The sequence below is a fragment of the Bos grunniens genome, chromosome 7, assembly GCF_055505025.1.
Source record: "Bos grunniens cultivar Pamir isolate PY7600 chromosome 7, Bosgru_T2T1.0, whole genome shotgun sequence".
NCBI lineage: Eukaryota > Metazoa > Chordata > Mammalia > Artiodactyla > Bovidae > Bos > Bos grunniens.
In genome coordinates this window covers 46,137,391-46,153,343 of record NC_141171.1, presented here as the reverse complement: position 1 = coordinate 46,153,343, position 15,953 = coordinate 46,137,391, and the positions used below count along the sequence as shown (strand labels likewise).

The window sequence follows — 15,953 nt, the reverse complement described above, 5'->3', positions numbered from 1 at the left end:
AAAATCGTAAGAGCTAACATTATCTTTCAAATAAAAATTAGACTTACAGTAGGCATCATATCAGTAACAAAAGGGACACAAATAGAGTAGTACCTTAAACATACTGAGAATTAAAAAATAAACCATTTAAAACCCTTTCAATCTAGAATTTTAAACTTAGCTGTTCTTGAAGAGTGAGCATCTAGAATTAGGATTATGAAATCCCAGATTCTGACATAGGTTTAAAGCCTCTTCAACAGTATTTTTCCATTGACTTAATTTGGATGTACAACATAGAACTACTCAGTGACTGTCAAGTTATTCATGTCAATTTAAATACATAACCACAGTATGAAGCTCTTTCAATTAACTTTATTGAATAGCCAAATCGATAAGTTAGCACAATTCAAACGATTATTTGCATGGGTTACAAATGACTTTTTCTTTTACAGGAAAAAAACAGTGAGAATTACAAACTGTAAAAAGGAAGACATCTTGTCTCTAACATTTCAGAGAAGCAAGATTTAACACAGCACATTGAAGACCAATACAGATTTGAATTTGAAAACAAGAGTTTAATGTTACAATATTATACACTACTTTACAAAATTAAAATTTCTACATAAGGATTATACTTGTAATAGTTAACAAAATCCTGAAATCACATTTGGTGGTCCCCTAGATAACAGCTGTTATGCATCTTTGATTAGAAGAAAAATCTTTTATTCTAATTATTGTAAAACAGTCTATTAGACTCAATACATTACATTAAATTAAAACAACGAAATATAGGCAAACTAAATAAATGGTACAGCTTGAGTGAAGTATTAATGTGCCAGACTTACAGAAATGTTATTTTAAAAATCCTAGAAATTAGAAAAATAGAGTACTTTTTATGGTAGAACTGCCACTCAGATTTAAATACCAAGATTGCCCTTGTCAATTACTTTAGTAGTTGTAGATCTGTAGAAAATTCAAGGATCTTTCATAATTTACAACTACAATAAAAAAAATATGGCATAGTGTAAATATTAGTTGCTTTACATCAAAAAGTAATACAAGATGAGATAGCAGGTAGTGCCCTACTTAAAAAAAAAAAACTAAAGTAACACATTCAATATTGCAAAAAATAATTGCTTAATATCAATATCTCCAAAAGATTCATTCATTCCCTCATTACTGGGAGAACAAATATTGTGAATTCTTAATAAAGTTATGTTTTTTATGACCTGGCTATTATAAAATTATTCTGGATTGCACATGTTATGCAATATCTAAAATAATTTTTTTAAAGTAAATTTGTGAAATATACCAACAAAGCATGTGGTAATAACAAGAGTCATACCCACTTAGGGATGAAAGTGAGGCACGAGGAAGATTACTGTCCCTAGGAGCACAAACTTTCCCCTCTGGAAGATTTATTACTACTATTAAAAAAGGACCTACAATATCAACATTTAAAATTCACATTATGAACAGAATTTTAGTAATTTTAAGAAACATCAGTGCATAATAATGACTCTCAGTTTCTTTAGAGGAGGGGAAAATAGAAATGTATTCTAATTAGCTATAATTTGAAAATTGCTTCCTAATAAAGGAAGCAGCTTTCAAGAAAATTTCCAGTTCAATGTATCACTTGCAAACTGAAAATAAACCTTAACACTGCTTCAGGGAGATAATATTTTTATAGAACACAATTATTCTGATCTGGCTGGCAAGCAGTAGTATATACTCTAGTGGGACCTATTTCTTCCCTAACCCAAAACGATTCAGTTAAAGTCAGCTCATATTGATGTAAACCTGAAAGTTACTATTTCACTGGTGATCATGTAAGATCAAGATTGTAAACACATTTTTCTAATCCATTAAAACAAAGAAACAAAAATCTTTTCATCAAGTACTACTCATGAACAACTTTTACTTCAAAATGTTCATACAAGACAAAATGAATCTGTGAAAACTGGACCAAACTCTTTTTAAAGATATTCTATCACACCACCTTAAATATACAGATGTATAATTTCCCTATTTGTAAACAAAATTCACTTAATAGTTTTTACTATAATATTTCTCTGGCCAAATCAAAAAGCAGTATCTTGAGCATGTTCAGAAATCAAGTTTCTTTTATCATCTCCATATATCGGATTTGTGTGATCTTAATATTCACTAAACCAAACAGTGGCATTCGTGCTTTATTAAGTTTTAATGTTAAGAATAAATCTTATGAGCAACTTCCAATTCAATTATAAAACTCCTTAGAAAATGTTACTGATGAATTTGAGACAGCATTTAAGAAATCTTTAATTTCTTTCATTCATACTCATTTCACCAATATAATGCTTTTATATTATACATCACAGAGCAGAAATGTACCAAATAAAACCCACTTAAAGGATCAAGATAACTAAGTTTCTCATCTCCCTACTATTGCCAGTCCCAGCGTATTTATGAAGACAGCTCAGATTTTTTTCACTGCAGAATAAGACAGTGTCCAACCAAGTCTTCTGCAGTCAAATCAGAAAACCTCTTAAGAGTTTTCACTCCAGATCAGTGACTTTGTTCTTCAAGTATACAGAATACTGACAAAGCTTGACTGTATCACTTCATATTCTTCTCAAGCTAGACTAGAGTTGATTTACTCTAGTTTTAGTTAACATGATGATCCTTTTTCTTCCTTTAAAAAAAAGAAAGCAAAACTCTGGGGGATGGATACTAGTTTTCCAACATATGATTTACTTCAAAAATCTTTTTATTTTAAAAAGATCATTATCAATGGATTTGTAACTTCCCCGCAACATTTAATCTTGTGAGGTTTTAAATGTAGCAGCCAAAAATTCAGAAAAAAAATGAGAAATATACATTTGGAACACAGAAGTCTTTATTTTACAAAATGCACTTTGCCTCTGCGATACTGTCTTACTTCAATCCATAACAACTCAAACATAATTGGCAGCAAAGAATAAAGGTCATTTGTGTGATCAATCATATGCAGATATATTTTGATTTGAAAAATACAGTATTTCAGAGTTGCATGTTTGATTCTCCGCTGTGTTCATTTGCTACAGTTTGTTGAAATCACAGTGAGAACATATAATCATCACATTAGTCCACAAACCTAACAGGAAAGGAAGGTATTACACACTTTCAGGTATTCTGTGTTATTGTGACTTTCCTTTGAAATTATTAAGTCGAGTATCTTCATTTGTTCATTTATTCACTTGCTGTTGTATATGCAAGAGGAATTCATAATATGATAATGCAGATTCTGTTCTGTCTTCTACCATGTTTTGAAGGAAGTTTGCTTTCATCGGACTCTCATCCCTTAGGAATAAAAGACAAATATTTATAATATTAGACAAAATGTAATAGTAAAATAAACAGTGGATTTGTCACAAAGCTTTGACATCTATTTTGCTAATAAATGGATATAAAGCATAACTTAATACTACTAACTTGTACTATTTATTGAAAATACAATTTTTTTTTCTATATCCTTCTAAAGAGTTTGCAATAGGTTACACATACCTATGATTCAACTCAAAGGTTTCCTTGCAAAGCCAAGCAAACTGCTTTAGTATTGACAAATGACAAATTCAACTTACCTTATTACATAAAGTATTGGGTAAAATGGTCTCTGCTCTCTAAGCCAAGAGATGAAAGCTATTGTTCTGGCAGATTCTGGTGTATCAAGTTCTGGAAGGTCTGTCTATTAAACAAAAACCAGCAATATACAACTTATTCTAAATTATCTATAATACTTTTCAAACTTTATCTTGTATATGAATCACCTGAGGATCTTACTGAACTGCAATTGATATAGGAGTTCTAGGGAGGAGCCTAAGATTCTACATACAACAATTTTCTCCCTACCCCTAAAGGGTAGGCAGACTTTTTAAAGGAACAGATAATAAATATTTCAGGCTTGCAGGTCATTTGCTCTGTTGTAACTTCTCAACTCTGGCACTGTTCCACTGAAGCAGCCACAGACTATATACTGTAAGTAAATGGACATGGCTATGCTCCACTGATAGCAACCCACTCCAGTACTCTTGCCTGGAAAATCCCATGGACAGAGGAGCCTGGTAGGCTGCAGTCCATGGGGTCGAGAACAGTCGGACACAACTGAGCGACTTCACTTTCACTTTTCACTTTCATGCACTGGAGAAGGAAATGGCAACCCACTCCAGTGTTCTTGCCTGGAGAATCCCAGGGACGGGGGAGCCTCGTGGGCTGCCGGCTATGGCGTCTCACAGAGTCGAACACGACTGAAGCGACTTAGCAGCAGCAGCAGCAGCATGCTCCACTGAAACTTTATTCACACACAGGTGGCAGGCCTCCTTAGGCCTAGTTTGTCAGACACTGATCTAGAAGAATATGCTACCTCTTATCTTCTGTTTATTATGACATCTAGAATTAACTGATCCATTCAGACAGTTATTACAAATATAACAATTTCTCATCTCATTACCTACAGTGCCTAGTCACCCAGATCAGCCATTAAGCTAATGCTTATCCTAGATAGAACCCTTTGTCTTTTAAATACATAAATCTCCTAATGAGTTCTATAAATGAAGTTAAGCCCATAAATATGACCAAGATGCGGACATAAAATATATTCCAAAGTTGGTGACAAACTAGTTGAAACCCAAAAGTATGACATGAAATAAGACCATGTTATAATTAATTCTAACTTTAAAATTCACAATTATCCAAATGTTACATAGATTTAACATGTGCTTTCTCATGCGTTGTTTCAAGTATTCCTCCATAGGGAACAGCGCTCTTATTTTTACAAATGAGGCTTTTAATGACTTATTCAAGGTTACAGAGTGGGTGACAGAGTCCAGTATTACATTCTCCAATAATCAATATAAATCCAACTGATATTGGTCACAAGTCGTTGGCTTGTGTGGCAGTTGGCTTAGTTCTTATTCTAAAGCAGCAGTTAAAGGGACTCTGCCAAAGAACAATGAAATCACTTGCAAAAAACACAAAACAGAGAAACAGAAGAGCCCTAACACTAATGCCAACTGCTGCCAACAGCAGCAAACTTTTTTTGGCCATTAACTACGTTCATTACTTTCTCACTAAAATAGTATACACGTATAAGAGCAAGCAAGTCAAAAATGCAAAATAACCTAAAGAATGCCTCTAAAATACAGTTATGATTTCAAAATAGGATGTTCATGTTTTTGCCATCATTTGAAACGCCTTTTAAGCATACCACAATCACTATAATTACACAATCTTACCATGGTCTGTGGAATTAATGCATAGTTTTCAACTCCTAGAACTTGGCTGAGAAAATTCTGTCCACAATTTCTTCCAACCCAAAGCATTAGTACCTGGAGAGAGGAAGAAAATTATTTTGAGATACAGCTTAACAGTGAGATGTTGACTTAACCTTTAACCACTGACTGTGTTTTAAAAGATCAAAAAGGGAAGTTAGTTTACTGAGACTGTATAGGCTCCAACTAAAGTAATGATAACTACTATTTACCATGACAGGACATTATATGCTCCTCATGCAAGGAGACTATGGAGGAGAAGGCGGCAAATACAAAACTATATAGATTAAATAATACATAATCTGTTAAGAGAGAAACTAAGAGGAATGAGGGTAGTAGTGTACAGAGAGAAGTCAAGACTACTCACAGAACCTGCATCCATGAGAAAGGCCCCATCCCTGCTCAGCTTCTCCACTGAAAGCTGAAGAATAGGCGGCTGAGGTATAGTGCGATCATTGATGCTGATTGCTCCCTTAAAAATTTAGCAAAAGATTAAAGCCTTTTAGATATAACTATTAGGGAGCCACAATTAAATAATAAAAAGAAATTTAATGAGTGTTACCTTTGAGACCTTGGAATTTATTTAGGTAAATCACAATTATTCATATTTAAACATAAAGACGAGGAGGAAATATGTATCGTTTATCTAAACAAAGCCATCGTGATCCCAGTCAAGCCAAATTACTCTCTGATCTTAATTTATTATTTTAAAAATGAACACAATAAATGTAATTAGTACTCATGTATCCTGATTAGATAAATTACATTAGTGACATCCAAATAAAGTCCGGAATTTAGTTAATGATAACAGATGATTGTGTGGTTTAGATCATATATACATCCTGATGTAAATCTAATGCAAATGAATTTTCTAGTTCTCTTCAATTTAACATTTATTTAATAAGTCCAGAAATGGAAGTTTCTCAGTTATCACTGACTATGATACTGCTATCTTAAAATATACACCTTTAATTATTCGTAACTATACATTTTTGACCAAAATTTGATTTAAATACTAAAACTTGGTATTTAATGAATCTTATCTAAGGGAGAAAGTAAATAAAATACTGACCTATCAAGAGGTACTACCTTCAGAAGGCTTTAGCTCTACTAGGACCTATTAATCACAGCACCTTAAGACCTCTGGCCTTAGGGCATGTGGGGAACAAGAGAGCCTACAGCCCAAATACAGCCAATCAGAAATTAATGTGAACTAAGAAAAGAAAGCCTTGTCCTTCTCTGGTAGTAAAGATGGGAAGCTATCAGTGGCTCTGTTTTCTACTCTTATACAAAAGGCTGGTCTGAAAGAATGAAGCAATACAGAATCGATCAATTTGAGTTAGGCCTGAGTTAAGTTAGACCCTAGCCTTTCCTGTGGTTTGTGTTTGAGTGCCACATCAGTCGGTCCCTTCTTTCCTAAGCTCACTTGCAAAAGAAGAGTCCTGATAAATATACCACTGAAAATCTTAATAGTGCTTGTCTCTGAATGTATGTACTATGAGTGATTTATTTTTCTCCTAATGGTCTCCATATTATAGACATCTAACATACTGCATTTGTATTTTTATGTTAATTTGCCACTTTTCAATTTGAGAAAAATACAGGTCCAGTTAGTTGAACTTGTCAAACACAGAAGTAATCTTAAGTCATTATTTTTGTAATACAAATTAATAATGTCATCAACAATTTTCATTTGCTAAAAAGTTATCTCCTTCATATATGCAAGGTACCTTAAAATATTTAAACTCAAACATTTCTAACCAAAGTATTACTTCTAACATATATATCCTAACTTGATTACAATGTATTATAGAAAGATTATGGTTTAACATTTTCATGGTTGCAGCTTTAACTCTAGTAAACTTCCCATCAAAGGAAAATAATGTTATAACTTGGACAAATATTTTCTTTTCAATTCAAGATTATTATTACACTAAACATTGACCTGGGCATTCAAGTGTAATTTCACACTGGATACTCCTTTCAGATCAACCTGTTTAAATAAATAAATCATAGGTTGCTCGAGTCAATTTGACAATGTCTTCATTTATTTAGATCTCTCTAAAGATTCATCTGAAACAAACAGTAAAGTTTATTACTTTAATAACTTAAATAAAAGTACTATTTTCAGGAGCTTCCCAAAGCCAAAATTTCTTTATATAAGAATAAAATGAAAAGCTTTAAGAAAGAAAACACCTTTCTTCATTTCTTCAATGGATTCAATACAATTAGCCTTATAAATGTTCAAGTAAAAGTGAATAAAAAAATGAATCAATCTTACCTCATCTGAGAGATTGTCAACTCTATACAAACTGGGATGAGTTGTGAGCATAAGGTAAACCAAGGGCTGATTTTTCACTTGACACATAGCAAAAATGCGTTCATCTAGACGTGCATTTGTCCCAGTCTGAAATGATTTCTATAACAAAAAAATATACCCATCAGAAAAAAGGTATTTAACAAATACATATAAAATTTTGCAAATATCAGCTGTTAAAAGAATAGCTTCAAACAGAATTAACAAATTTACTGTCACTTGTTCTTACAAAAATATATCTTAATCAGTCACACACATCTATTAAATTGTGGCTATATCCTTACCTAAAAGTCTTGACAAATTAATTATCTGACCATGGCAAAATCATTCAATCTCTCTGGCATCTCCTTCCTAATCAATGAAATAGATCTAAACATCCTATCTATCATAAAGCAATAGTAATATAAAAATCTAAATAACAGGACAAGAAGGATAAAGTTACATTGCAGATGCCAAAAAAAAGGCATATGAAGTATGAAGAACCAAATATCTAAGTATTCTGTAAAAGCTGAGAAACGATGAATGGTGGTTAACTATCCTCATTTCTCCCACAGCTAGAGAAATTAAATAATGTATAATAACAAAGCTCACAAATCAACCAAGAAAATTAGTAATTTGAAGACAGCTACTTAGTAGAATAGAGTTAACAAGTAATTGTCAGTTTCAACTGGAATATTAGCTCCATGAACACTAAATTCAGAGGTAAGGTTTTGGGCATTTCTATTGATGGAAAGGAGTAGAAAGAGGCAGAGAGATAACAGCAATGAAACTTTGCCTTAAAACAAATGCACTGACTGTAAATAAGGAAGATTAGAAAAGGCTGTTAAAGAAAGAATACTATAGGAAATGAAAGATGTTCCATTTATTCATTCAAAAAACTAGTTACTAAGTGCCTATGGGCTTCCCCTGTGGCTAGGCTGGTAAAGAATCTGCCTGCAATGCAGGAGACTGGGCTCGATCCCTGGGTTGGGAAGATCCCCTGGAGAAGGAAAAGGCTACCCACTCCAGTATTCTGGCCTAGAGAATTCTATGGACTATACAGTCCATGGGGTCACAAAGAGTTGGACACAACCGAGTGACTTTCACTTTCTTTGGTTCTATCTGTTCTGGGGTTCTACACTTACTATTCAGAAGCAGTAATTATAAACTCTGTCATCTAATATTTCACACCAGAAAGCCTGCAAATTACTGATGTTTTATTCCTTATGCATGACATTAAAGGTCACCTATCCTCAGGCTAAACTAACAGGAAGTGCACCATGTGCATGCCTCCTCTTCCAAGTTTTGTTTCTCCTCATGTACATCCTCCAGATCCTTTAGGTAGCTAATTTTTTGTATTTTTTCCTTTAGGTAGTTAATTTTTTGTATTTTTTCCCACAGTTTATAAATTGTTATCTATGAGAAAGAGGTTCACAGGACAAAAATTTTGGCTGTTGACACTTTCACCATGTTAGTTTCTGATTTTGATTCTTTTACCTGTTTAAGGAGAGCCAGCACAAACAGTGGGAAAAGCCGAAGAGAGAAAGGAACCATGAGTCCAGGCTGCTGGTTACTTAGGGCTGAAGAACGATAAGCTGAAAGGGAGTCTATGACGGCATTCACTAGGGCATCACGAGCATCACTCAGACTGGCCGTCACAGACCTGTCAACAGCTAAAAGAAGTTGAAGTAGGGACAAAGAGAAAAAAGACAGAAGTTTAGTTACCCCACTGTTAAGGACAGAAAAGCTTTTTTTTAATTATACAAATTTTCTCTCAAGTTATTACATACACAAGGAACCAAACACAGCAGTTAAAAGCACATACTTTGGAGAATCAAACCAACCTGTGTTGAAATATTGTTTTGCTATTTCCTGCTGCTGCTGCTGCTAATTCACTTCAGTCATGTCTGACTCTGTGCGACCCCAGATGGCAGCCCACAAGGCTCCCCTGTCCCTGGGATTCTCCAGGCAAGAACACTGGAGTGGGTTGCCATTTCCTTCTCCAATGCATGAAAGTGGAAAGTGAAAGTGAAGTCACTCAGTCGTGTCCAACTCTTAGCGACCCCATGGACTGTAGCCCACCAGGCTCCTCCATCCATGGGATTTTCCAGGCAAGAGTACTGGAGTGGGGTGCCATTGCCTTCTCTGTGCTATTTCCTAGCAGTATGAAAATCTGGCAAGTAATTTAACCTTTATGAGCCACAGTATCCTTATCTGTAAAATGTATACATTGGAAATACAAATGGAAAATTGTATTTCACCAAATCTAAGATGTTTTTAATTGTAACCTATCATTTTATGTATCACTGAGAAAGAAGACTGCAATTAAACACACATGCTTCTTTTGTAGCACATGCTTTCTTAATACAGAGAACTTTTATATTTATTCAAAGAACAACTAGTTATTTAGATGATCTTCATCATCTGTTATGCTACTCTATTTTAAGCTTTTCTATATACCCCCAAAATTTTTCCAAAACCAAAAACACTGTAGTTCCTTTGAAAACTTCTCAAACTATAACTAAACTCTATTCATGTGGTATCAAAAATACACTCAATGAAGTGACATTATTAACTGCTATGACCAAATTTATATATAAGCAAAAAAGAATGAAGACTACTATTACCTTAACTCAAGGATTTTGACAAAATGTGAGGGGTAAAAAGTACATATTGGGATCAACCAAATTTAATAAAAGAACTAATACTTGTTGTGAAGATTTTTTAAAATTCACAAACACTGCCTGATATATAGTTGCTGTTGTTAATAATAATAAAGATATAATAATTACACTGTTACAAAAATCTACTAGTTCAACAATATATAAAGGCAATGAACCTTCAAATTTCTTAGGTTACAATTTTTAACTTTTAACATATGAGACTAAACTGAAGTTAATTATTTACCATGTTACATTAAAGAACATTTTTTTCCCAATAGGAAATTCAAGAAAATAGGTAATTATTCCTATTACAGGCATTTGAGTTTGAAGCAAATTGATGACTGAATTTGAAGCAAATGGACTCACTGGCAGTCATCCCTGAAGGAGAAAGGGAGCAAGAACCAAGATGACATTAAGCTCTATGGTTTTGCAAAAGGGATCCAAAAAGAAAACAAAACAAAACAAAAATTCAAGAAGGCAACTCTGAGATGGAAAACATTAAGTAAAACATGGTATTTAAGTCCCTAGCAGGTAGATTGTGAAGCAGAATATAGTTTGTATGTACATATCTGTATGTGTGTGTGTGCGCGCTCAGTTGCTCAAAAAACAGTTTTGTGGTAGCCTAAGGCCATTGAGGGAAGAAGAGAGTAAGCAGTAACTTAATTAATGGGCATGAGGTTCATTCAGGGGTGACTGAAATGTTCTAAAACTAGACTCAGGTGATGGCCGTACGAATCTGTATACATACTCGTGGATGTATATATGGAGTTATATACTCACATGGGTTAAGTGATAATTATATCACTTATATCTCAACAAACTGAAACTAATTTCAATAAAGCTGTAAAATTTAAAAAAGAAAAAAAGATCAGGTTATCTGCAGCAGACCCATTTATTCAAATAGTTACTTGGCAGGCATACACTGAATCTAAAATACTGAAATTGTAAAGCTAATTAAAGGAAAATACAAGTATATAGATTTTTCAAATGTTACTACTTGTAATATGTTTACAATAGGTAATAATTCTTACCCATATTGGCCAATAACCCTGAAATTGCTTGAACATCAGCTCCAAGAAAGACTTCATTTAAAGTTGAAACTACCGGCAAACACAAAGTATGAACACGAATTCTTCTTTCGCCTTTGGAGAAAACATACAAATAATAGTGAAGGACAACAATATTAAAAAAAAGTTTGTATTAAAGTTACTCAGAAAAATCACTTCAATCTGGAACCAAACAGGATTATGTGTAGTAATTAGGAAAAGTATCAAAGCAAACTCTAAAGCATTACTTTTTTTTACTACAAATTTTTTTTCAAAGTACCACTGAAAAGACAATAGAAATCATATCCAAATGATGGTAACATGCTAGCTTCTTAAGGATTTCTTTTCTGAATTTTTTGATTACTTTATCCTTTTTTGTAAAAGCGATTTTGGTAAAATATATATCATGTAAGAAACCACTACTGCAGGATATGTTCTACGGTCTGTTTTGATATTCAAACTCCAGAGAAATTTTATACTGTTCTTTTAATCACAGGAAAAAAAATCAAATTCGCTAAAGATACTCAGTTTGTCAAATTAAAAATAAAGTTTTCATTAAAAAAAAAATCAACAGTCACAATACTTCCTAGAAAACATTAGGAATAACCTAAACTAATAACTAATACAGTAAGTATATTAAAAAGATATCCAACATTATTTATTACAGAAACATGAAATAAAACTAAAAGTGATACATTATACTTTATTAGAAGAGCATAACAAACAAAAAAACCTCAAACCAAAAATAATAAGCAAAAACTAAACAGATAATAGTAAATGCTGGTGAGAATGCACAGCAGCTGGAACTCTCATACACTCTGAGCACAAAATGGTACAGCTGCTTAGGAAACAGTTTGGCAAGTTCTTAAAAAGTTAGACATAAGCTCACCATACAACCCAGACTCCCATCAAAAACACTGAAAAGTATTCACCCAAGTGAAATTATAATTTATGCTCACACAAAAATCTGTATGCAAATGTTTATAAGGGCTATATTTGAAATTACCAAAAACTGGAACAACTCAAATGTACCTCAACTAGGAGATAAATAAATAACCTGGGTACAATGGAATATTATTTAGGAATAAAAAGAAACAAACTACTGGTAAATGAAACAACTTGGATGAATTTTAAATCCACTGTGTTAAGTGAAAGAGCCAGATATAAAAGGTTTACCTACTGTATGATTCTATTCGTAAAACATTTTTGCAAAGGCAAAAGTATAGGGTCAGAAAACAGATCAATAGTTGCTAGGATCTGGGGATGGGAGAGAGCTGACTATAAAAACACAGGGACATGTTGGGGGAAATGGAACAGATTCTGATACTTAAATAGTCAAAACTTGTGGAACTGTAACTTCCCTGGTGGCTCAGATGGTAAAGAATATGCCTGCAATGTAGGAGAAAGTGTAAAAGTTGCTCAGTTGTGTCCGACTCTTTGCAAACCCATAGACTGTAGCCCACCAGGCTCCTCTGTCCATGGAATTCACCAGGCAAGAATACTGGAGTGGGTTGCCAGGCCCTTCTCAAGGGGATCCTCTGGAGCTAGGGATCGAACCCAGGTCTCTCGTGTTGCGGGCAGATTCTTTACTGTTTGAATTACCGAGTAAGCCGGGTTCAACCCCTGGGTGGGCAAGATCCCCTGGAGAAGGGAATGGTAACCCACTCCAGTATTCTTGCCTGGAGAATCCCATGGACAGAGGAGTCTGACAGGCTATAGTCTAATGGGTCACAAAGTAAGTATATCTCTATGTGTGTAATAGCTGTCATTGCCAATATGATAGGCTTAAACATGTTAGTTATCAATGTTTTTATCTAGAATAGAAGCACTAAATAATGTTACCCTTTTAGACAGGTATTCAGTTCAGTTCAGTCGCTCGGTCATTTCCAACTCTTTGCGACCCCATGAACCGCAGCACGCCAGGCCTCCCTGTCCATCACCAACTCCTGGAGTCTACCCAAACTCATGTCCATTGAGCTGGTGATGCCATCCAATCATCTCATCTTTGGGTGTCCCCTTCTCCTTCTGCCCCGAATCCTTCCCAGCATCAGGGTCTTTTCCAATGAGTCAGCTCTTTGCATCAGGTGGCCAAAGTACTGGAGTTTCAGCTTCAACATCAGTCCTTCCAATGAACACCCAGGACTGATTTCCTTTACGATGGACTGGTTGGATCTCCTTGCAGTCCAAGGGACTCGCAAGAGTCTTCTCCAACACCATAGTTCAAAAGCATCAACTCTTCAGCACTCAGCTTTCTTTATAGTCCAATTCTCACATTCATATATGACTACTGGAAAAACCATAGCCCTGACTAGACGGACCTTTGTTGACAAAGTAATGTCTCTGCTTTTTAATATGCTGTCTAGGTTGGCCATAACTTTCCTTCCAAGCAGTAAGCGTTTTTTAATTTCATGGCTGCAATCACCATCTACAGTGATTTTGGAGCCCAGAAAAATAAAGTCTGGCACTGTTTCCACTGTTTCCCCGTCTATTTGCCATGAAGTGATGAGACCAGATGCCATGATCTTAGTTTTCTGAATGTTGAGCTTTAAGCCAACTTTTTCCCTCTCCTCTTTCACTTTCATCAAGAGGCTCTTTAGTTCTTCTTTGCTTTCTGTCATAAGGGTGGTATCATCTGCATATCTCAGGTTACTGATATTTCTCCTGGAAATCCTGATTCCAGCTTGTGCTTCATCCAGCCCAGCGTTTCTCACGACATACTCTACATATAAGTTAAATAAGCAGGGTGACAACATACAGCTTTGACGTACTCTTTTTTCCTATTTGGAACCAGTCTGTTGTTCCATGTCCGGTTCTAACTGTTGCTTCCTGACCTGCATATAGGTTTCTCAAGAGGCAGGTCAGGTGGTCTGGTATTCCCATCTCTTTCAGAATTTTCCAGTTTACTGTGATCCACAGTCAAAGGCTTTGGCATAGTCAATAAAGCAGAAATAGATGTTTTTCTGGAAATCTCTTCCTTTTTCCATGATCCAGTGGATGTTGGCAATTTGATCTCTGGTTCCTCTGCCTTTTCTAAAACCAGCTTGAACATCTGGAAGTTTACGGTTCACGTATTGCTGAAGTCTGGCTTGGAGAATTTTGAGCATTACTTTACTAGTGTGTGAGATGAGTGCAATTGTGCGGTAGTTTGAGCATTCTTTGACATTGCCTTTCTTTGGGATTGGAATGAAAACTGACCTTTTCCAGTCCTGTGGCCACTGCTGAGTTTTCCAAATTTGCTGACATATTGAGTGCAGCACTTTCACAGCATCATCTTTTAGGATTTGAAATTGCTCAACTGGAATCCCATCACCTCCACTAACTTCATTCATAGTGATGCTTCCTAAGGCCCACTTGACTTCACATTCCAGGGTGTCTGGCTCTAGGTCCGTGATCACACCATCGTGAGTATCTGGGTCGTGAAGATCTTTTTTGTACAGGTCTTCTGTGTATTCTTGCCACCTCTTGTTAATATCTTCTGCTTCTGTTAGGTCCATATCATTTCTGTCCTTTATCGAGCCCATCTTTTCAGGAAATGTTCCCTTGGTATCTCTAATTTTCTTGAAGAGATCTCTAGTCTTTCCCATTCTACTGTTTTCCTCTATTTCTTTGCATTGATTGCTGAGGAAGGCTTTCTTATCTCTCCTTGCTGTTCTTTGGAACTCTGCATTCAGATGTTTATATCTTTCCTTTTCTCCTTTGCTTTTTGCTTCTCTTCTTTTCACAGCTATTTGTAAGGCCTCCCCAGACAGCCATTTTACTTTTGTGCATTTCTTTTTCTTGGGGATGGTCTTGATCCCTGTCTCCTGTATAGTGTCACGAACTTCTGTCTATAGTTCATCAGGCACTCTGTCTATCAGATCTAGTCCCTGAAATCTATTTCTCACTTCCATTGTATAATCATAAGGGATTTGATTAAGGTCATACCTGAATGGTCTAGTGGTTATCCCCACTTTCTTCAATTTAAGTCTGAATTTGGCAATAAGCAATTCATGATCTGAGTCACAGTCAGCTCTCGGTCTTGTTTTTGCTGAATGTATATCAAAAAGATAGGACACTGAAAGATGAACTCCCCAGGTCAGTAGGTGCCCAATATGCTACTGGAGATCAGTGGAGAAGTAACTCCAGAAAGAATGAAGGGATGGAGCCAAAGCAAAAACAACACCTAGGTGTCAATGGGACTGGTGATAGAAGCAAGGTGCGATGCTGTAAAGAGCAATACTTCATAGGAACCTGGAATGTTAGGTCCATGAATCAAGGCAAATTGGAAGTGGTCAAACAGGAGATGGCAAGAGTGAACGGTGACATTCTAGGAATCAGCAAACTAAAAAGGACTAGTTGCGTGAATTTAACTCCAATGACCATTATATCTACTACTGTGGGCAGGAATCCCTCAGAAGAAATGGAGTAGCCATCATAGTCAAAAAAAGAGTCGGAAATGCAGTACTTGGATGCAATCTCAAAAACGACAGAATGATCTCTGTTCGTTTCCAAGGCAAACCATTCAATATCACGGTAATCCAAGACTATGCCCCAACCAATAACGCTGAAGAAGCTGAAGCTGAACGGTTCTATGAAGACCTACAAGACCTTTCAGAACTAACACCCAAAAAAGATGTCCTTTTCATTACAGGGGACTGGAATGCAAAAGTAGGAAGTCAAGAAACACCTGGAGTAACAGGCA

At 35.3% G+C, this 15,953-nt stretch overlaps 1 protein-coding gene across 3 annotated transcripts in view; it reads right to left on the bottom strand.

The window, feature by feature from the left end:
- Positions 1-331: 331 nt before the first annotated feature.
- Positions 332-15,953, bottom strand: part of SEC24A (SEC24 homolog A, COPII component) — an 80,413-nt gene continuing 64,791 nt past the window's right edge. For all 3 annotated transcript variants that reach the window (XM_086411614.1, XM_086411612.1, XM_086411613.1), the window contains 7 exons: positions 11,258-11,368; positions 9,061-9,236; positions 7,549-7,686; positions 5,635-5,739; positions 5,232-5,324; positions 3,582-3,685; positions 332-3,300 (listed from right to left, as the gene is read on the bottom strand). In XM_086411614.1, coding sequence (XP_086267740.1) covers positions 3,186-3,300; positions 3,582-3,685; positions 5,232-5,324; positions 5,635-5,739; positions 7,549-7,686; positions 9,061-9,236; positions 11,258-11,368 — 842 coding nt within the window. In that variant the 3' untranslated portion in view covers positions 332-3,185. The remainder of the gene's footprint in view (positions 3,301-3,581; positions 3,686-5,231; positions 5,325-5,634; positions 5,740-7,548; positions 7,687-9,060; positions 9,237-11,257; positions 11,369-15,953) is intronic.